The sequence below is a fragment of the Pinus tabuliformis genome, chromosome 3_2 (assembly GCF_031772625.1).
Source record: "Pinus tabuliformis cultivar Carrire ecotype Pingquan chromosome 3_2, CPIR1, whole genome shotgun sequence".
Classification (NCBI taxonomy): Eukaryota; Viridiplantae; Streptophyta; class Pinopsida; order Pinales; family Pinaceae; genus Pinus; species Pinus tabuliformis.
The window spans coordinates 729471149-729494835 of record NC_142302.1 but is presented as its reverse complement, the minus strand read 5'-3'; the positions used below and the strand labels follow the sequence as shown (position 1 = coordinate 729494835).

Genomic DNA, 23687 nt, shown 5'->3' with positions numbered 1-23687 from the left:
TTTTGTGAAGTGATAAATGTAGCTTTAACCATTCACCTTAAGATGTTTTTACAATATAATTTCCTAAGTCTATTTAATATCTTCATTATCATAAAAACCAACCTATATCCTTCTTAACTCCACATCTACCACTCTTAGGGGGATGAAATCTATTTATTATCATAAAAACCAACCTATATCCTTCTTAACTCCACATCTACCACTCTTAGGGGGATGAAATCTATTTATTCTCTTAGCACTTGGTAGACCCAAAATTAAGATGGATCTAAGATGATAGAATTTCCCCTTTAAATAGTCTATTCTCACATGAATACCATGGTATTACCATGGGTCAATACCATGGGTTATCATAAACCTGGAGCTTAAAAATTACTATTAATAATTTATAAAAATTAATAAAATTAATAATTGTTTTTTTTTTATTTTTATTTTAACCAAGTTAAAATGTTTAACATACATTAAATTACAACATCTATTTTTACTCTTGATCGACCACGCCCCGAGAAGGGATCAAACATTTTTTCACTCTATGCTAGTTTGCATATCACGATATTTGATACCTCTCACGGGTTAGTAGATCTAGAGTAAAATGGATCTATGTTGGTTTAATTCCCCCATTTAAATACGTGACACGTGAATACCATGGGTTAATACCATGTTCCATTGTTATTTATATTAATACTAATAGTAGGGTTAATAATGTTTTTTTGCATGGTATTAATAATAATCTAGCCCACGGTATTTGGCGCATAGTATTTTGCCCATAGGTTTCACTTTTTGAGTGTTTGACTTATGGAGTAAATATAAAAAAATGTTTTATTTGTTTACCATACATCTTGTTTATTTATATTTTTATTAATTTTCCATACCTCTTTTACAAATATGGTATTTGGCCCATAGGATTCACTTAAATAAAACCTCTTTTTTGAGCCTTCATAAATAGAAAGAGGGTTATGGACTAAATATAAAAAAAGGTTTTATTTATTTACCATACGTCTAGTTTATTTATATTTTATTTTGAGTGTTTGACTTATGGAGTAAATATAAAAAAATTATTTGTTTACCATACATCTCGTTTATTTATATTTTTATTAATTTTCCATACCTCTTTTACAAATATGGTATTTGACCCATAGGATTCACTTAAATAAAACCTCTTTTTTGAGCATTCATAAATAGAAACAGGGTTATGGACTAATGTAATGCCCCTAGTAAATCGATAATGTCTTAAGTAAGACAGTAGAATTTAACTGTTAACTAAGGTTCTGTTTGGTAATTAAAATAACTATGTTGCTACTGTTGTTAATTAATTATGATAATTAATTGTTGCTACTACTGTTTAATTAAGTATGTTGATTAATTGTTGTTAGTAGCTATTGAGGTAGTTAGAAAAAGAAAACCTAACTACTTTCATGAGATGGTTGAGACCCCATAGGAAAAAGGGGAAAAAAAGGTTATGCCAAGTCTGGTAGGGATCAGATGGCAGAAAGAAAAGAAAAAGAGTTACTCTTTGAAAAGAGGAAAAAATGCTATGTCTGGTAAAGATCAGATAGCATGTGTTTGGAAGGCGAAAGCTTCCTGAACCGCTACGTCTGGTAAGGACCAGATAGCGTGACTCTGGTGTGGCCAGAGAGTTGCAGACAGTAAGGATCTCCAAAAGTGCTTGGAGGTGGAAGATTGAGGAGGATCTTCCTAAGGTCGAGTGGTTGACAAGCGCAAATAAGAGGTTTGCCTCTACTCATGTATGCTAAGAAACCTAACAGTTAAAAGAATTTGTTTATAAACTGTGAAATTAATTAAGGTTTATGACAGACTAGACTGTGCATGGCATTGGAAGAGTTTCTGTAATTATGCAGGCAATGGTAGAGATGGAAAACGAAAAATATAATGACAACTTTAAGAACTAGTTTCTGCGCGACTGGAAGAGATTAAACTAGATTTTAATAAAAAAAAAAAAGAGATTCCAAGAATGCTGCTGAGGAAATAAGAACTGTTTTAGATCAAAAACTGAATTAATGCATATACTCTTAGACCCAACAACCAATTCAAGTTCGCAGTATCATCATCTTAACAGTGTGTTTAAGAATGCATGAAATCGATAACGAAAATACTCCTGTGCTCGAGGAATAGAGGAGGGGCAGTGCCCACACCATATACATAATAAACGATAACAGACATTTCAAAGCCTGTAAAGAATAGGCCATAGCCAATGTGTTAAAACTGAGCCTATAAAGAAAAGGCCGTAGCTTGTGCATTAAAACTGAGCCTGTAAAGAAAAGGCCATAGCCGTGTGAGCATTATCGGGCAGCCAGCGAGGGCTTCCAAAGTCGAAGCCGGCAACCCGTATTTTCTAACATGAAAATTACAGTAAACAAAGAAAGAACATAGAAACATGTTTCTTAATTAAATTCACAGGGAAAACCTCCGTTAAGACAAGCGTATCCAGAATACACAGTGAATAAAAAACACTGGAACTCAGGTAGGAGTTTGTCCACAATAAACCAGCAATGTTCTTTTAAAAAAAACTGAACCGTAAACAATTCTGTGGAGGAAACCACAATATATTAACCAGTTAATGTTCGACCATCAGTAACAATTGATAACCCTCGAATATGAAATAAATTATACAGTAAAGGTCGGGCATCAAACGCATCCCAACTAAGGTTTCTGCCTAGTTTGTTTGGCGTAGAAACCAATTTAATTTACAAGCAACAAAGACGGGAAAAAAAGTTAATTTCCTTATGGAAGGAAACCCCTGAAACAATGATGGAATTCCCTTGCACATGCATAACTCAGATAGCCTGTCAAGAAGGACAATGGTTCAGTCCATTACCCAGGGGATGCCTCACAAGTTTAACCACGGATGCATACAACTCTTACCCGGAACATGGAATGGGTAGGGAAGCGGAACAGGCCCTCCATCGCGCGTCGGCCTCGGCAACGGAACTCCTCACCTGAGACTCATTCAAAAACCAGAGCAGTATAAGATTTAACCCTGCGGAAGAGATTAAACACAAAAGAAAATGAACTGAAACCAAGTTGAAATTCATCTGGGTGAGCGGCTTACCATGACCGAGGATGGAAGGTAGAGTTCCTACCGCACAACAGACCGCCTGAAGGAAAGGTCTCCTGTGCAAATGCGAAGCGCCAGAGAACTGTGAACGACAGGGGGTCATTCCAACAATGAAAAGGCTAAAGAATTATCACAAATGCATAAAGACTTTCAAGACATACTACTGACCCATGGCTCGATGTCAGCCCTCGATCTGGGCGGGTTCATCTCCGCCGTGGGATTGAACATAGAAAACCCAGGAAACAGCTATCATATGGTAAGATCGAGGTAAGTGTCAGTCCGCATTAAACCCTGGAGTCCTGAGCACGCGAGAGCACATGGTGTCAACTGGCCGATCGTTCATCGTGCCAGATGGACGATGTGGAGAAGGCCAGTTGGGCAAGCGTCAGTTGCTCGAGTGACTCTTGGCAACATTCATTCCAGGCAGCGTAAATCATTAACTCGAATATAGAAATTTCCATATATTCATTTATATTCCGTAGTACCAACGATCAACTCATATAACACCTTTGTACCGTATAGATATTATTGACAGCAGAATGATAATTCCAAGATTGAAACAAAGAAGACATAGTTATCATGGATGTGTGCTATGATTAGCATAATTAAACTTAGCACTAATACCTGTTTATGTAAACAATTATATAAAGATAATTATATAATCCTTATTGCGTTCGGATGATTAATGTTCAGATATACTGTTGTTAAGGTAAAAAAAAAATTACTCCTGTACTGTAGTGTTACAAGTGGTATCAGAGCCCAGGTTACAACTCTGTGACCTCGGGTTAATCATAATGGAGACAACAATACATAAGTAACCAAACTAACAAGCAAGCAAGGGGTATTTCTAAAATATTGCAAATCACATCTGTTGAAATGAGCTAATCTCTGTTCAGGTGACAGCAGAATGAGGAGAACAAGTAGCGCTCCTCATGGAAATATGAATCGACCAGACAACGTTACTCACCCTCAGGGAAATCCTGAGATATGGGTACAACTGGGAGAGGAAGGCCGCAGCACTAATTTGACTATATTGGAGACAGTCCAGGAACTGAAGAACGAAATGGCCCGTTTGTGTGAGGACAACGCTAGATTAACCATGGAACAAGAAAGGATCTTGAAAAGTTTATCAAATAAACAAAACCAGCAACAGCCTCATCCTAGTCCTAAACAAACACGAGTATCAGATAAACAGGGCTATCACACCAAACAGGAGGAAACAGAGGAAAGAGCGGAGGTTCGAGGAGAGAAATCTGATAACGCCTCTGAACATCAAACCCCAAACAGACAGTGAATAGAACTGCAAGGGGAGTTTCGGAAGATCAAGCCACCACATTTTGACAGGGAATCCGAGGAGGCTGCAGAAGCTTGGTTAATCAACATGAACAAATATTTCCAAGTCTATGAGTATGATCACCATCTTAAGGCACAGCTGGCCATTTTCCAGCTGCAGGCCAAGGCTACATTATGGTGGGAAGAAGTCAAGATGGTGTGGGGGGTGAGTGAGCAAGATGTAACTTGGGAAAATTTTCAAAGATATTTCAAGGAAAAGTACCTGACTGAACATTTCTACGATGAAAAAGCATGGGAATTTCATGATCTGCGGCTTGGGCAGCAGACCATGGATGAATTCATTACTAAATTTACATCTCTGCTTCGCTATGTATCGTATATTCGGGAGGAAAAGGAAAAAGTGCAGCGGTTCGTTAGCAGCCTACCCTAGGCAATGCGGGAAAGGATCAAATTTGATAATCCGAAGACCATGGACGAAGCGATACGGAAAGCTAGAATATGTTATCAGCAGAATAAACAAAAAGGAGAAAATTCTGGGAAGCGCTGGGCAGATAAAAAGGGCAGCAGAATGACTGTGGGAGTTAAGGGAGCTCACAACAATTTCAACAAGGGATTCTCCAAAGGGGCCAACAATAGAAACCAATCCAGAAATCAGCTCAGATTAAAGCCACCTAATGAATCTAAATACAGTGAACAGTCGGGTAGAGCTGATAATGAGGGTTCAGCTAGGCCACCAGTACAGTGCTGGGGTTGTGGCGGGCCACATTATATTAAAAATTGCCCTCACCGAAAGGAAAGTGATCAGGTGTCCCAGGTTTATGAAGCCTCCATAGTGGGAGACATGGCTCGGTCCATACCCAGAATAAATGCCACCCTCGAGGATAGTCAAGCTGATTACCAGCCAACAATGATAGAATTTGAAGGTAAGATCTTTGATCGAACTGTTTCCATTTTAGTAGACCCAGGAGCTACCTTAAGCTACGTTAGTCCCAAAGTTGTGGAAAATTGTAGTTTGCAAGCCATTAAGTTTAAGAATCCATGGTTAGTATAGCTTGCCACCGGGGCCAAAAGACGAGTGTTGGCTAAGGTCAGCAACTGCCCATTAAGGATAGCCGGTCAGACAGTGATGACAGAATTGAATGTACTCCCTCTCGGTTCGTATGATGTGTTGATCGGGATGGATTGGCTGGAAAGGTGGTGGTCTATAATAAACTGCAAGACAAAAACAATTTCTTATCGGGATGAACTGGGAAAAGAAAAGGAAATTCAAGGTATCCTGAAACCAGTGCAGATCCGGCCAATTACAGCCTCACAACTAGCTAAAAGCATCAGGAAAAAATGTCAAATATATGCAGTACAAGTAGGATATGCTAAATCTGAAGATAAAATTGCTGCTGTGAAAAGCATACCAGTAGTGCGAGATTTTACAGATGTATTTCCCGAAGAAGTACCAGGGCTGCCACCCAAAAGAGATTTAGATTTCACCATAGAATTGGTACCCGGTGCAGCCCCTGTATCCCGAGCACCATACCGGATGAGTGTGCTGGAATTAACAGAATTAAAGATGCAACTGCAAGAGCTGTTAGACAAGAAGTATATATGTCCCAGCGTATCTCCTTGGGGAGCCCCTGTATTGTTTGTTAGAAAAAAGGACGGAACCCTCCGTATGTGCATAGATTATAGACAGCTGAATAAATTGACAGTTAAAAATAAATATCCACTACCCCGCATTGATGAACTATTTGATCAAGTGAAAGGGGCGACAATCTTCTCAAAGATCGATTTGAGGTCTGGTTATCATCAAATCTGAATTAAGGAGGAGGACATAGCCAAAACACTTTTCGAACCCGTTATGGGCATTACGAGTTTGTGGTACTGCCTTTCGGGTTGACCAATGCACCTGCGACATTTATGTGCGTGATGAATAGTGTATTTCATCAGTACCTAGACAAATTCGTGTTAATTTTTTATTGATGATATACTTATATACCCTCAGAGTATTAAAGAGCACGAGGAGCATCTCAGATTAGTGTTACAGACACTACGGGAACATCAGCTATATGGTAAATTTAGCAAATGTGATTTTTATAAAGAGCGGATCCAGTATTTGGGGCATATCATCACCAAGGAAGGTATTGCTGTGGACCCTGAAAAGATCAAAACCATAATGGAATGGCCAACACCAAAGGACGTGGCAGATATCAGGTCTTTCATGGGGTTGGCTGGATATTACAGACGGTTCGTGGAAGGCTTCTCCAAGGTTGCATACCCTATCACCTCCTTGCAAAGAAAGAAAAATATTTAAGTGGACAGCAGAATGTCAACGGAGCTTTGAACAACTCAAAAACCTGCTCACCACTGCACCTGTGCTGAGTATTGCAGACCCAGAAAAAGAGTACGTAGTCTGCACAGATGCAAGCAAAGAGGGTGTAGGTGGGGTGCTGATGCAGGAAGGGAAAGTGATCGCGTATGAATCCAGAAAATTGAAAGAACATGAGAAGAAGTATTCTGCCTATGATCTGGAACTAACTGTTGTAGTACATGCACTGAAAATGTGGCGCCATTATTTGGTGGGAAGAAATTTTTTATTGATGACCGATCACCATAGCTTAACCAACTACTTTAGTCAACGAACTTTAAACGCTAGGCAAGCTAGGTGGGTGGACTTTTTGGGCGGTTTTGATTTTGAAATCAAACATCTAAAAGGAAAAGAAAACTGGGTGGCTGATGCACTGAGTCGAAAAGTGCATTGTCTTTATGAAGTTGGCATTAGTGAAGGACAGTCCACCCTTGGCAAAGAAAATGAAGAGGCCGTAGAACAAGATCAAATCTACCAACAAAAGAAAAACTGGTGCAGAATTTAAATACCCACATAATACAACAAGGTTATGAATTGAATGCAGCCGACATTCTGTGCTACCAGAAAAGAATATATGTACCCAATCAGGGCGATATTAAGGAAAATATTCTGGATGAATATCATAAGAGTCCTTATGCGAGACATCCGGGTTATCAAAAATTAATCACCTCGCTTCGGAAGGAATATCATTGGCCAGGCATGAAAAGGGATGTGGTAGAATATCTGGTGCGATGCTTAGAATGTCAACAGGTTAAGGCTGAACATCAACACCCTGCGGGTTTGCTACAGCCATTACCTATACCAGAATGGAAGTGGGAGATTATCACCATGGACTTTATTACAGGGTTACCAAAGTCCAAGAGGAATAATGACTCTATTATGGTTGTAGTGGACAAACTCAGTAAGTCAGCTCACTTCATACCAGTTCAATCTACGTATCGTGCAACACAAATTGCAAATGTTTTTATGCAGAACATATTTAAATTCCATGGGCTGCCAAAAACTATAATATCTGATCGCGATGTTAAATTCACATCAGCCTTTTGGAAGACCTTGTTTGAAGGTCTAGGGACTCAATTGAATCTTAGCACCGCTTATCACCCGCAGACAGACAGACAGACTGAGCGGGTGAATCAAGTGGTGGAGGATATGCTGAGGTCTTATGTGATGCAGCAACCCACTCATTGGAAAGAGTATTTACACCTTGTAGAATTTGCCTATAATAATGGATATCATGCATCCTTGCGAATGAGTCCATTTGAAGTACTTTACGGCCGAAAATGCCGCACGCCATCCAGTTGGGGTGGACCAGAAGACAAACTCATGCTGGGTCCTGAAATGTTAACAGAGATGGAAGCAATGGTTAAGAGAGTGCGAGCTAATTTGAAAATAGCTCAAGATAGACAAAAAAGTTTTGCAGGTCAGAAAAGGACCTTTAGAGAGTACCAAGTGGGTGAGCATGTATATGTCAGAATTCAGGCAAGGAGAAGTACTCTACAATGGAATGGTTGTGCCAAACTGGCACCTCGCTTTTGTGGGCCCTTCCATATTTTAGCACGAGTGGGGCTGTAGCTTATCAGATAGCCCTACCTAGCCACATCCGAGTCCATAATGTTTTCCACGTGTCCGTTTTAAAGAAGTATGTTTATGATCCTAGACACATAATAAGCTGGCAGGATATTCAGGTAAGAAGATGTTGTAAGATAAACATGAACTAGAGATGGATTGATAAGAAACTACTAATCTGAATATTATGTGTTTCAGGTGGAATCGGAAGCAGAGTTCCTGGTCAAGCCAGTGAACATACTAGATCGAAGAAGGGTCGAGCTGCAGAAAAGAGTCATCACCCAGGTTAAAGTGCAGTGGCAGCACTTTGGGCCAGATGAGGCCACCTGGGAAGATGAGCAGAGCATGAAAGAAGCCTATCCCGAATTGTTTCTAGATGGACAACAACATCGGGATGATGTTGAACTTCAGGGGGGGAGATGTAATTCCCCTAGTAAATCGATAATGTCTTAAGTAAGATAGTAGAATTTAACTGTTAACTAAGGTTCTGTTTGGTAATTAAAATAACTATGTTGCTACTGTTGTTAATTAATTATGATAATTAATTGTTGCTACTACTATTTAATTAAGTATGTTGATTAATTATTGTTAGTAGCTATTGAGGTAGTTAGAAAACAAAAACCTAACTACTTTCATGAGACGGTTGATACCCCATAAGAAAAAGGGGAAAAAAAGGTTATGCCAAGTCTGGTAGGGATCAGATGGCAGAAAGAAAAGAAAAAGAGTTACTCTTTGAAAAGAGGAAAAATGCTATGTCTGGTAAAGATCAGATAGCATGTGTTTGGAAGGCGAAAGCTTCCTGAACCGCTATGTCTCGTAAGGACCAGATAGCGTGACTCTGGTGTGGCCAGAGAGTTGCAGACAGTAAGGATTTGCAAAAGTGCTTGGGGGTGGAAGATCGAGGAGGATCTTCCTAAGGTCAGGTGGTTGACAAGCGCAAATAAGAGGTTTGCCTCTGTTCAGGTATGGTCTACTAAGAAACCTAACAGTTAAAAGAATTTGTTTATAAACTGTGATATTAATTAAGGTTTATGACTGACTAGACTGTGCATGGCATTAGAAGAGTTTCTGTAATTATGCAGGCAATGGTAGAGATGGAAAATGAAAAATATAATGACAACTTTAAGAACTAGTTTCTGCGCGACTGGCAGAGATTAAACTAGATTTTAATAAAAAAAACAGAGATTCCAAGAATGTTGCTAAGGAAATAAGAATTGTTTTAGATCAAAAACTAAATTAATGCATATACACTTAGACCCAGCAACACTTTCAAGTTCGCAGTATCATCATCTTAACAGTGTGTTTAAGAATGCATGAAATTGATAACGAAAATACTCCTGCGCTCGAGGAATAGAGGAGGGGCAGCGCCCACATCATATACATAATAAACGATAACAGACATTTCAAAGCCTGTAAAGAAAAGGCCGTAGCCTGTGTGTTAAACTGAGCCTGTAAAGAAAAGGCCGTAGCCTGTGTGTTAAAACTGAGCCTGTAAAGAAAAGGCCATAGCCGTGTGAGCATTATCGGGCAGCCAGCGAGGGCTTCCGAAGTCGAAGCCGGCAACCCGTATTCTCCAACATGAAAAGTAACAGTAAACAAAGAAAGAACATAGAAACATGTTTCTTAATTAAATTCACAGGAAAAACCTCCGTTAAGACAAGCGTATCCAGAATACACAGCGAATAAAAAACACTGGAACTCAGGTAAGAGTTTGTCCACAATAAACCAACAATGTTCTTTTAAAAAAAACTGAACCGTAAACAATTCTGTGGAGGAAACCACAATATATTAACCAGTCAATGTTCGACCATCAGTAACAATTGATAACCCTCGAATATGAAACAAATTATACAGTAAAGGTCGGGCATCAAACGCATCCCAACTAAGGTTTCCACCTGGTTTGTTTGGCGTAGAAACCAATTTAATTTACAAGCAACAGAGACGGGAAAAAACGTTAATTTCCTCATGGAAGGAAACCCCTGAAACAGCGATGGACTTCCATTGCACATGCATAACTCAGATAGCCTGTCAAGAAGGACAACGGTTCAGTCCGTTACCCAGGGGACGCCTCATAAGTTTAGCCACGGATGCATACAACTCTTACCCAGAACATGGAATGGGTAGGGAAGCGGAACGGCCCTCCATCGCACGTCATCCTCGGCAACGGAACTCCTCACCTGAGACTCAATCAAAAACCAGAGCAATATAAGATTTAACCCTGCGGAAGAGATTAAACACAAAAGAAAATGAACTAAAACCAAGTTGAAATTCATCTGGGTGAGCGGCTTACCATGACCGGGGACGGAAGGTAGAGTTCCTACCGCATAATAGACCGCCTGAAGGAAAGGTCTCCTGTGCAAATGCGAAGTGCCAGAGAACTGTGAACGACAGGGGGTCATTCCAACAATGAAAACGCTAAAGAATTATCACAAACGCATAAAGACTTTCAAGACATACTACTGACCCATGGCTCGATGTCAACCCTCGATCTGGGCGGGTTCATCTCCGCCGTGGGATTGAACATAGAAAACCTGGGAAACAGCTATCATATGGTAAGATCGAGGTAAGTGTCAGTCCGCATTAAACCCTGGAGTCCTGAGCACGCGAGAGCACATGGTGTCAACTGGCCGATCGTTCATCGTGCCAGATGGACGATGTGGAGAAGGCCAGTTGGGCAAGCGTCAGTTGCCCGAGTGACTCTCGGCAACATTCATTCCAGGCAGCGTAAATCATTAACTCGAATATAGAAATTGCCATATATTCATTTATATTCCGTAGTACCAACGATCAACTCATATAACACCTTTGTACCGTATAGATATTATTGACAGCCGAATGATAATTCCAAGATTGAAACAAAGAAACATAGTTAATGTTTACGTGCCATAGTTATCATGGATGTGTGCTATGATTAGCATAATTAAACTTAGCACTAATACCTGTTTATGTAAACAATTATATAAAGATAATTATATAATCTTTATTGCATTCGGATGATTAATGTTCAGATATACTGTTGTTAAGGTAAAAAAAAAAATTTACTCCTGTACTGTAGTGTTACAACTAAATATAAAAGGAGTTTTTATTTATTTACCATACGTCTAGTTTATTTATATTTTTCTTTATTTACCGTACTTTGAGTAAGTATAAAAAGAGGTTTTATTTATTTACCATACCTCCACTTTATTTATATTTTTATTTGTTTACACCCTTGGATGTGTATATAAGGTGACTTATGGAGTAAATATAAAAAATGTTTCATTTATTTACCATACCTCTCATTTATTTATATTTTTATTAATTTACCATACCTTTTTTATAGATATGTTATTTGGCCCATAGGATTCACTTAAATAAAACCTATTCCTGAAAATGAGGGCGAATGGAAGGTTGTATCTCATAATTTCAAGGGCTAAATTTACCTTTTTTACCCTCTCCCTTAAAATAAGGTGGGCTATTTGAGGCGATTTGTAAAAATGTAGCATGATACAAAATATTCACCCACTAAAAATTTAAAACCCCTTAATTTCGCGAAAGGGTGAACATTGGCCCCTAAAATTTTACATGGCTATTAGACCCAAACACTATATCCTAGGGATTATTTAGTTTAATCTTTAAATATTCTCAATAACGAATTACATGTGTCATATTACTTTTACATGATGTCTCCTTGCAGATTGATCTTTAACTAGGGATAAATCCCCTCTTGTTCACATTTGATAGAATATATACAATGCTCTTATATATGTTCTATGACACTTGTCTATCATTCCAACATTCAAGCCCAATTTTAATGCATACATCTCATACCCAAATAAGGTGGGAATATGTAGCATGAATTGGTAAACTAATAGATTAACATGCTAACTACATAATTCAACATATTCTTGGAGATGAATGGTGTCCAAAGTTTTCTTCTAATAAAAGACCACTTAGAAGGGATGGACCACGCTTAGTAGCACTTGCAATATACTTTCAAACCTTTACATTGAAGAAAATAGATATATTAGTATCATTTATTGACTTAGGCGCATTACTACTTAGGATGAATTTTGTAGATACTGGGACAATATTTTGACCATCCTTGACATTGGCATAACTTGATGAGGATATGGTTGAAAATTTTGACAAGCTCTTAGTCAAACAAAGCTACAATTTAATAATAACATTAACAAGCTTTCGATCCAACTCTAGTTGACATATTATCATGTGTTAACTAATCTAAATATTAATTTTATTTTTTGGTTGTTTTTTGTTGGTTGTTTTTATCATCACGTAGAATTGTTTTAAAGCACCTCCATAGCTTAATTCTTGTTGTTCTATTACCTTTTTTATAATGTACGTTACATATGAAACCATTCATTCTTCTTTAATATAACCCTAATCATAAACATGTCCTTATTTCTTCCCTAATCACCCTTCCGTCCTTCAAAATTCCTTTCAAACCCCATCAAATTAAGTCTACCTTTCTTCCCGTCACCCCTACCATCCCCATGCCCCCACCCAAATGGTCCCAAAATTATAAAACTACAGACTATGAGGCTACATATTCTAGGTTCTTCCAATGTCAATCCACATATATGGACATATACATGGGAGAATCATTCCCTCTACTTTTCAAATCTATCTCCATATTTATATGCTTCTCCTCAACCATAAATCATTATTTTTTTCAAACCATGTTTCCACATATTGTTCCTTACTCTTAATGTCTAAGAAAAAATATTCACTCCCCATATCTCCTTTTTACTCAAAATTTTCAAGTGAAATAAAAATTGGTTATGACTATCCTTAATTTTGATATCCAAAAATATATCATATATCAAGACTCTATATCTTTTTTCAACTCAGCACTAAATTTCACCCCTTTAATTGTTAATTCCTTTAATTAAAACAACACAACCCTTATTTTCTACTTAACAAATATGATAGTTATGCCTTGATTGTTTTGATTAACTCTTCGATAATCACCTTCAACATGACCTTAATTCATTAATATGATGCTTTCCGTATAGCTTGTAAACTTTTTTAAAATGAGAAAATATATATGAACTCACCCATTATACATTAATTCTCTTCCATAGTGCTAAAATTTAACCAATCAATTTGTATCTATGTTTTTCTCTCTTTGTTGTCCATTTCAAGAAATAGTCATCTAGATTTACACCATTCTCCTTCTTGAGCCTTGAAATTTTTTCCATCCTCCTACTCCTCATCCTAAGCCTTAGCTCATTATCTAGTTTCCATATATTCCCCTCATTTCCTATTCACTCTATCTCATATGTTGTTTTCCTCCCACACTTTTGCAAATCCAAGTTCATTTTAAAACTACTCCTTATTAGTTTGCAACTAAATTGATTTGAATCTTAGGGGGCTACAATCTGATTTTAGATTTATAAGCCATAAATTCATATTTTTATGTGAAATGGAACTTAATATATGTGTAACTGATAGAGTAAACCCTAATTAAAGTTGACTCCATAAAAAATACACCCTATAAGAATAAAATAGGGAGAGTAGTGGTTGAGAAGGAGAGGTCCCAAAATTGAGCTCATTTCATGTAATGGATGTACTTAATGGAATTATTCCTCTCTCTCTCTCTCTCTCTCTCTCTCTCTCTCTCTCTCTCTCTCTCTCTCTCTCTCTCTATATATATATATATATATATATATATTTAGGTGATGTATTCAATTCTTACATTTTATTCTTGTGGTTAGTTTCATAATAGATATATTTTTTTCTCTCCTCCTATATTGACATTCAAGCCTTTGGTATCTTATCCCAAAATATCCATATCAATGGAATCAAAGCAAGTTACCACCCTATGGGAATTAGGGTTTGAAGCATATTTTAGCCTCAATGTTTTGCAACAAACATCAACCTCCTTTTGGAACATTTGGAGTCCATTTTTTGGGCTATATACTATGAGTATCACAATAGGCCTACAAGAATTACAAGGTTTTATATCCTTGTATATTCATTCACCATTGAAGGAGCATATTTGCATAGATTCACTACATCTATTAGTCTACAAAAAAAGGGTTGCCTGACCACTACAACAACCCATGTTGTTGTGGAAACCCTTGGCATCCTTTGTGGTCCTCTACACTAGGTATTTTGACATTCGTTGTTATAACACATTTATAAAAACATGACATGTCTTTAGAAATATGTGTATAGCATCTAGAAGCTTGGCCAGACTCATTTTATTCATTTCTCAAATTTCCCATAGTGGTATGGTTGCCATAAAAGCACAATAATAGATGGAACGTAGAGAAATAATCTTCAATGAACTTCATACAAATGCCATGGCCTATATAGAGTGCTCCAAAGGGTGCACAATATCTCATTTTAAACAATTTTATGTTAACTCAAACATTGTTTTATGGAATTTGAATCCTTTTTTTTTCTGATTTAAGAGATATAATTTATTGAAGTTAGACATGTTTGTAATGTTATGAAATCATGAGTTTTTGGAATGATTTTCTCTCTCCACATAGAATTACAAAGCATGTATCTTATATAAATGGACAGGTCTCTTTAATACCTCAAATGGGTTTTTGATGGAATTTTATTTCATCACATGTAGTAAAAGTTATCGACAAATTTGAAACAAGGGGTCCATTGCAAATAAAAAATAAAAAAATCCACTGTTATGGGTCATTTGAAAGCCATGATTATGGGTAAACCGCAAAAATCCTTCTCTAAGATTTCTATTTGCAACTAGGTTATGGTTCATCCACAAACCCACATTTATGGGTTAACCACACAAAACCCTTCTCTTCATTAGCACTTGGCACATTGTAATATTAATGGCTATCGTCGTCCACAAACCTAGATTTATGGATTAACACACAAAACTATTATTTTTGTTGGCTCATAGGTTATTATAATCATGATGCTACGTTAAGCATAATAGGGTCCATATTTCTTTTAGCATGGATTAATAATCGGGACCATCATTTTCTAGGGGGGGGGGGTCGATTTGAATCTTAGGGTGGCTACAATCTAAGTTTGGATGCATAATTTATAAGGTCATATTATTATGTAAAAGGGAACATGATAGATATGTAATTAATAGACTAAACCCTAATTAAATTTTACTCCATCAAAAATATACCATACAAGAAGGCAAAAGGAAGAGAGTGAATGTCAAGAAGGAAAGGTACCAAAATTGGTCCTATTGCATGTAATGGTTCTTCTCAATGGAATTTTTATCCTCCATTTATCTCTCTCTCTCTCTATCTCTCTCGCGTGATGTATTTAGTTCTTACATTTTATTAATTTTCTTGTGATTAGTTTTATGCTAGTTCTATATTTGTTTTCTCCTCTTCTCCCACCATTAAATCCTTCAAGATTGCATCCAAGATCCAAATAATAAACACGATATAATACTTATGGATATTTAACAAAACATATGTGTATGCCACAATGGACCTTATTATCCTCATATCTCTATAGAAGCAATAACATCCTACCATCCTCGACATCTATATTCTCACTCTCCTTCCACACTATCATTTCTTGAAATAAGTGTTCATACGAATTCAATAACACTTCTCATACACATTTTGTAGTAACTTACAAGGACCTACTTTTAGAGTTGGATCTTTCACTTCACTATCAATGTAGTTACACATCAAATATGGGTCATTACAAGCAGTACTTGGGATACAGATTTTGATTCTAGCATGAATTTTATATACTTTAGCCTTCACACACTATCTCATTCTAGCATTTAAAGGAATTATCAAAAAAATAGTTTGAGCATAACATATGTGTTCTTATATAGTTTGTGTCTCTTTTAGACACCACTAATAGTTAAGGGTACTCCTATTATTATATATTTTAGAGAAATAGCTTATAGTGTAGGCATGCATGTTTCCAAGGTTTCTCTCTGATTAATAGATATGTCTTCTACCATTTTTATCCTCTCCCATGGGAAAAAATTTAATCCCACTAAAATTAGTACCAGTGATAATGGTGGTTATAAGTTGTCTACAATATGGGTGTGACATACCCCATTCCACGATATCTCTTTCAATTTTTGAACTTCAACTTTTAATATCATCCTAATGGTGACTTAGCCTATATCTATGAATGCTAGTACTCACCAATGTGGTTATAACCTTTGCCATTCAATGGCATCTCTTGGTACAAAATGTAATGATGAATCTTATAGTGTCAATGTTGATAACTCAATGATACATTAATTTTTTAAATGTCATAGTAGAATGGAAAAATATATTTTTTTTTGCAATAAACTTCTTCCTAAGTAAAAATGAACTCAAAAGAAATCAAATGATTTAATAACACCTTAGTTATAAAGAAAAAAAAACAAATAATAATAATATATTTCTCTGAAGCTAAAAATATTTTAGCAAAATCAATCATTACCTTGTTACTTGATATTCACATTCTTTTTCAATGGAATTAAAATTAATTACAAAACTTACCAATTCCACAACAAAAAACAAACTTTAATGAAAATGACATGAACATTAATTATAAAATATTTCCAAAATATAATATTAAACACAACATCAAAGTTTAATATTTATAACAATGTTCCTTCTAAATATTATTATTATTCTCATTTAATTAAGATGCAAAAATAAATATGATATATCTCCTCATAAAAAATATAATTAAATTTTATCTTAAACTCAATTTAATAATATTTTTTTAACATTTATAATATTATAAAACATAAATATTATACTTTTTTAATATTTAATAATATTTTTTTAACATTTATAATATTATAAAACATAAATATTATAATTTTTTAATATTTATGGTTGTAAATATTTAAAATTACAATTAATAAGACATAATATTTTGAGACAAAATAATATAAAGTAAAAATTAACTCTTAATCTATAATAATAGATTAATTAAAAACAACACTTTAATAGAGGCCTTTACTGTTAGATTTAGAAACCATATTATTAAATCCCCGCTTTACATTGAAACAAAGCTTTGTTTAGCATGGTGCTCTGTTTAATTTAGCATCTCTTTGATAAACATGCTTAAAAAACAATTAATTACCTTCTGTTATAAATAATTACCTTCCTGTTGATGACAAAAAAATATCAAAACTATCGCAGAGTACTTTAAAAATTGATCTCGCCACTTCTACATCATTTCCCTCGAGAGTAATGGTTGCTTAAATATTTATAATATTATAAAATTTCCTTCATATTTGTAAGGAAAATATTTAAAAATACAATTAATATGATATAATATTTTGACACAAAATAATTATTTTATATAATAAAATTAACTCTTAATTTATCATAATAGTTTAATTAGAAAACAACGATTTAATAAAAGCCCTTACTCTTACCTTTAAAAACCATATTATTAAATCCCTACCTTGCTTTAAAAGAACGCTTTATTTAGCATGATGTTCTCTTTAATTTAGCACCCTTTTTTATAAGCCTGCTGACAAACTTTAATTACCTTCTGTTAAGAATAATTACCTTCCTTTTGATGAGAAACAAAAATATCAAAAATAACGCAGGGTACTCTAAAAATTGCATCTTCGCCACTTCCACAACATTTCCATCGAGATTATTTCTATACTTATGTTACTTTTCTATCATTAAAGGATAGTGTATTTAGAACTATGGAGATTGACTTCCCGTCATTTCTTTCTAGATTACCTTCAGAAACAATTTTAATACTACAAACATATCTGTACATCCTAGCCTCTCGAGTCTTGTGCTCCCTTACGTTCACACTACGGTTTCCATGAGTTTCGGTGTAGTGAAATACAGGATAGAAACCCTGGAACTTCCGATCAGTAGTGAAATGCGGAATAAGAGCCAAATGGTCTGCATGTATCAGCAAGAATCGATGTTGAGTCAGACATACCAGCTCCAGTCATGGATTTAAGGGAGTCAATTCAATAACAGGAATATTCAAATAGTTGAGTAGGTTTTTTTTAATTATATGGTGAATCGTAATTGTATGTGTTAATTTATAGGAGACTCAAGATTAATTTTTGTGAGAGATTTTTGGGCGAAAATCACATGGAATACCATTTGTTGACTCTTTTCGAACCAACTACTAACTTGACCGTTGAAGGCTCTGCTCATACTATTTCACTTGCTAGGCTGGATCTGTTTCTTCAAATTGTCCTGACGATGAACCACACTAGTTGGTTCGAAACTCATTGACAAATGGTATTCCATGTGATTTTCGCCGAAAAATCTCTCACAAACTTGATATGGATCACAGAAGCCTGAACTCTAGGATTAATCTTGTTAACAGTCACTATAACACCAAGAATACATCCAACTACTTGCAAGTCAATATACTAAGTTCTTATACTGGTTTTAGCAAAGCCAGACTCTCATGCTGCCACCACAGCAGGCCAGTGTACTCAATGAGATTTGAATTAAGATCTCCCAAGCTTCGCCATATAAACTTACACTCAAACCACTATCACTGTACCAAATAGTTGAGTAGTTAGCATATGTAATCCATAAGACACGCCGAATTTTAAGCAATCCATATTATATATATTTTGTCCCGTGTCCTCTACGTACGGTGACTTTCTAGAGCGTCAACACTACAATTCATTTGAATTCAATTCGATATTCTCGGATCCTTCTGCGCTCGGATGTATTTATAGAAGAGCCCCGCTGTGAATATTGTATGTATGCATAAAATAGTTCACCCACAAGTGCAAACCAGACATACATAGCGCTTCGGCCATAAGTTTCATTATCTCCAATATTTTGGGAACCATTCAGCTTTTAGGGTTTACCATTCCACAGATATTGTCTTCAAGTCACAGAAGTAAAATGATAATGGCAGTGCCCATGAAACTTCAAACCAATGTGTCTGTTCTTCTAATTGTGACTCTCGCCTTACTTTTCACGACGTTGTCGTTTAAGAAAGTCTCCGCCACAGGAAGGCAGAGGCAGCTGATGACTGAAAAAAGCATTAACGTTCACTCTTCCAATGAAGCGGTGGCGGCAGCAGGAGGCCGCTTAACATTGTTGAGCAATTAATTGAAACTAATCGACCCAGCGGGCACGTCCCAAACCCGCCACCTCCACAGGCCGCTTAACATTGTGGCAATCAATTGAAACTAATCGACCCAGCGGGCACCTCCCGAACCCGCCACCTCCACATACGTTTGTAGCAGCGGCAGAAGGATGATCTCGCGGACCTGCCTCCAACATTCATGTTCCGACATGTCCACCCAGTCGCCAAGAAAAAGAGCAGCGCAAGAAGGTAGATGGCAACGCACACTTAACGGGGAGTTATGACAATTCCATTAACGGTGGAAAACATGCATCAGTATATCATATTTACTAACATGGCATTCCATATGGACGCGACCGGTTTCATAATTCCGAGCAATTGAATTCCCATCTAATACCCTAAACCTTCTCAGTAGTACATATTTTTATGTTTTTGGTTTCTTCATTTGTGCTCGTATATTAATATATAGGATTTGGATGCAACATAAATATAAATAACCATTCATCCCATCAAATGCAGCAGAAGGGAACGGATCGATTTCTCCTTCTAATCCTTCCCTAAGTAAACTGCATATTTCTTAGCAAGCGTTCAGGAGGGAATGGATCGATTTCTCCTTCTAATCCTTGAAATAACACCATTTTAACATCGATAATATAAGGAGTGTTTTGACAAATGGCATAGATATTATAAATTATTTGAATATCTATAATATAATATAAAGAGGTTTCTTTTGCACATATGAATAATCTGTATCAAACAAGAGTACCCTTAGGCGCAGAGATTTCCGATTGTTGAAAATGGATATTTAAGAAATATAATCTCTCATCAAAGATATAGATGTGAATTGTATTTTATATTTTATTGTATCATGCTGACTGTAACATGTTTTTATTTATTCGTAGAAATAAATAAAATTTGAAAATGGATATTTAAAAAATATAGGTGTTAATTGTATTTATATTTTATTGTATCATGCTGACCGTAACATGTTTGTTTTTATTTATTAATAGAAATAAATAAAATAACATTTATTATATTAGAAAATATTATTTTTAATAAAAATTTATAAATATATAAAGTTAAATTAGATTTACCATAATTTTTAATAGAGTAGTAGTACAATTAAAAAAAAACTATTTTTATAAAAAGAAAATAATGGTTATAAATGTTAATGAGATTGTTATATCATAAATTATTTGATTTTCTAATGTATATTTATTTATTATATTTTTTATTGAAATATAAACTACCATTATGATGATGAGATTTGAATTATTATATTTATATTTAAAATTTGAATTTAATTATAAATAAAGTTTCAACATTAAAAAATATTTAATCTATTAAGTGAAACTAAATCTCAATATCTATTTAAAGCATTATGGCATTTTTCTAGGAATTGAAATAAATCATAATTTTCTACATATTAAATTAAAATTTCTTATAATAGATTTTAGAAATCTTTCAAATTATAGTTTTTTTAAATTAGGCTTGCATCTAATAGATATGTTTATAAGTATAAAAAAAAAGCAACAAAATTGCATCTAATAGATATGTTTAAAAGCATAAAAACAAAATTGACTTAAGAAAATTTGAAGTTAATTATAAACAAGATTTCACCATTAAAAAATATTTATTCTATTAAGTAAAACTAAATCTCAATATCTATTTAGAGCATCATGACATTTTTTTGGGAATTGAAATAAATCATAATTTTAAATACATTAAATTAAAATTTCTTATAGGACATTTTAAAAATATTTCAAATTATAGTCTTTTTAAATTAAAGTTACAATTAGATGTTTAAAAACATTAAAAAAAAATGGTTTTATAAATATTAATAAAATGTTATATTACACATTATTTAATTTTCTAATATTTATTTATTCATTAAATATTTATTTTTATGATAGAGACATAAATTATGATTATGATAGTTAGATTTGAATTGTTGTATTTGTTTTAGAAATATGAACTTAATTATAAACTAGATTTTATCATTAAAAAATATTCAACTCATTAAGTGAAACTAAATCTAAATATCTATTTAGATCATGATCATCATGACACAAATTTTCTTGAGATTGAAATAAATCATAATTGTATATATATTACATTAAAATTGCATCTAACTAATAAATTTTTTAAATTATTCGAATTATAATGGTTTTAAAATAAAAATGCATCTAATAAATATTTAAAAGTACCAAAATACAAAATAGAAGCATCAAAATACAAAATTTCCTTATTATATTTGGAAAAAAAGACAACAAAATACTATATATAAAGAAAAACCATAATTCCACACATAGTCCTTAAAAAATGATTAAAAAGCATAATTCCACACATAGTCCTTAAAAAAATGATTATCCATTGCATTACAACATTAAAACTTGATCAAAGTGAAACCATAATACAATAAGATCAAATAAATCCAATATGACATATCAAAATGAATGTGTAATAATACAATACTTAACAAAAAAATATAAAAAATCAACTTGAAAATATAGAAATGAAGAGTTAAAATTTTAATATTACATTAACCTTTATTTCCATTGCATTACAACATTAGAACTTGATCAAAGTGAAACCATATTACAATAAAATAAAATAGCTCCCATATGATATGACATGACATATCAAGGTGAATATGTGATGATACAATACTTAATATAAAAGATCAACTTGAAAATATAGAAATGCAGAGTTGAAATTTTAATATTACACTAACTTTTATTTCCCTTATATATTAATATCTTTTAGGAAATATTAGTTCCACCTTAATTAAAATACATTAGAAATAGTTATACTTCTTATGAAATTATAAAATTATCTCATTTAACAATGGTTGAAAATGGATATTTTACTCTATATACTCTTTGCTAATCCATTTGACTACCAACAGTGGGTGATTAAGTATTTCTAAAAACAGTTGGCCATATTCTTACTACAAAGGTAATTTTCACCCTTAAAGGCAACTCATTTTCTATCCTTACCAATCATTGGTTTGAAAATAATATAACTAGTTTCTGTAATCTGTAATAAGTTAATAGTTTAAACAATTTGCAGTTTCTGTTGACATGCTCCATCAAATTATGCCTATACCTTGCTTTTATGAGTATTTTATTCCAATATCATTCTCATAATTTTAACAATTTTTTTTTTTTTAATAGGATTTTATAACATTGATTCCTTAACTTATCATTTCCGATAGATGTACCATTTTTTTTATCAAATGTTATGAGATTTTGGTAATGTTTTGACAACTTAGGTTTATCATTGATTATGATGTTCTTGAAGAGATTTAATAATAAAATTTACAAAAAAAAAAAAAAAAAAATGTATTAATATTAGTTTTCTATTAGACATAACTATCCATTATAAAGATGTAGTTTTGTATAGAAGTTTCATTTTCATATCTTCTATGATAGAAGTGGATGTATTGTAAACCCCTACGCTTGACATCCTAAGATTATAAAAGTAGTTAAATTTATTTTTCCATACTCTTGTAAAATATAAATAAGTACAAGGGTGGCAGGAGGTGAAGGGATTCACTCAAATCCCAAATGAAATTTGGAAGTAAAGTTTGCTTGGGGGCTAGGTCAAAAAACAAATAATCTTGCATAAATGTATGGCTCTACCTAGACTCTAGTTGGTCAAAGATCTTGACGTCTTGTCCATTATCATATTAAGGGAATCTCTCATCATAGATCTAACATATTTGAAGAGATTGTCAAAACAAATATGCATAAATACTTAATTTACCTTACCTTTGAGTATTATTAACATATTAGATATATACTATTTAGATTTGTTTCCTTATGAAATATTTTACGATGTGTACCATCTCAAAATCTATCATCCACTCTCCATCATGTAGAATGCAATTGTGCATGTGTGCCATTAAGGTAGGTGGTCTTAGTAGCAAGGAAAACCTAGAAAAATAACAATATGTTACTTGCAGGGATAATTATAGTTACTTACCCAATGAATTTGAAGATGGTGTAGAAAGACGAAATGTGAGAAAGTGAGTTGTATTTTTTGGACATATAATTTTTATTTATGGAAATTGTGTCTACTTATGTTAACTTTAAGGTTTCCCAACATACATGTGTTATTTTTGATGCAAAATATAAAGCATATGTTTTTGTACAACCTTTGAGTCTGTAAATGATGGAATCTTGCTACAAAAACTTGTGGAGTTGTAGAGAACAGACAATTCTTATGCACCATTAATTTTCAAAATTCATAATCTTTATTTTATATCTTTTATAAATTATGTAATTCATTATACATTTAAATTAGAAGGCTTTACAATAATGCAACCTAAAAGGGTCTTACCATTATCAAACATTCATTTTATAATATTGTAGCTCTTAATGTCCTCTAACA

General features: G+C 34.2%; 1 protein-coding gene across 1 annotated transcript; it reads left to right on the top strand.

Moving 5' to 3' along the window:
* The first annotated feature begins 4799 nt into the window (after nt 1-4799).
* LOC149182687 (uncharacterized) lies at nt 4800-8581 on the top strand. Its single transcript, XM_089414628.1, has 6 exons — nt 4800-5180; nt 5418-5996; nt 6363-6498; nt 6602-6825; nt 7290-8145; nt 8490-8581. Exons 1-6 carry the CDS (start codon nt 4800-4802, stop codon nt 8579-8581), a joined length of 2268 nt encoding a protein of 755 aa, XP_089270754.1.
* Nucleotides 8582-23687: the final 15106 nt, after the last annotated feature.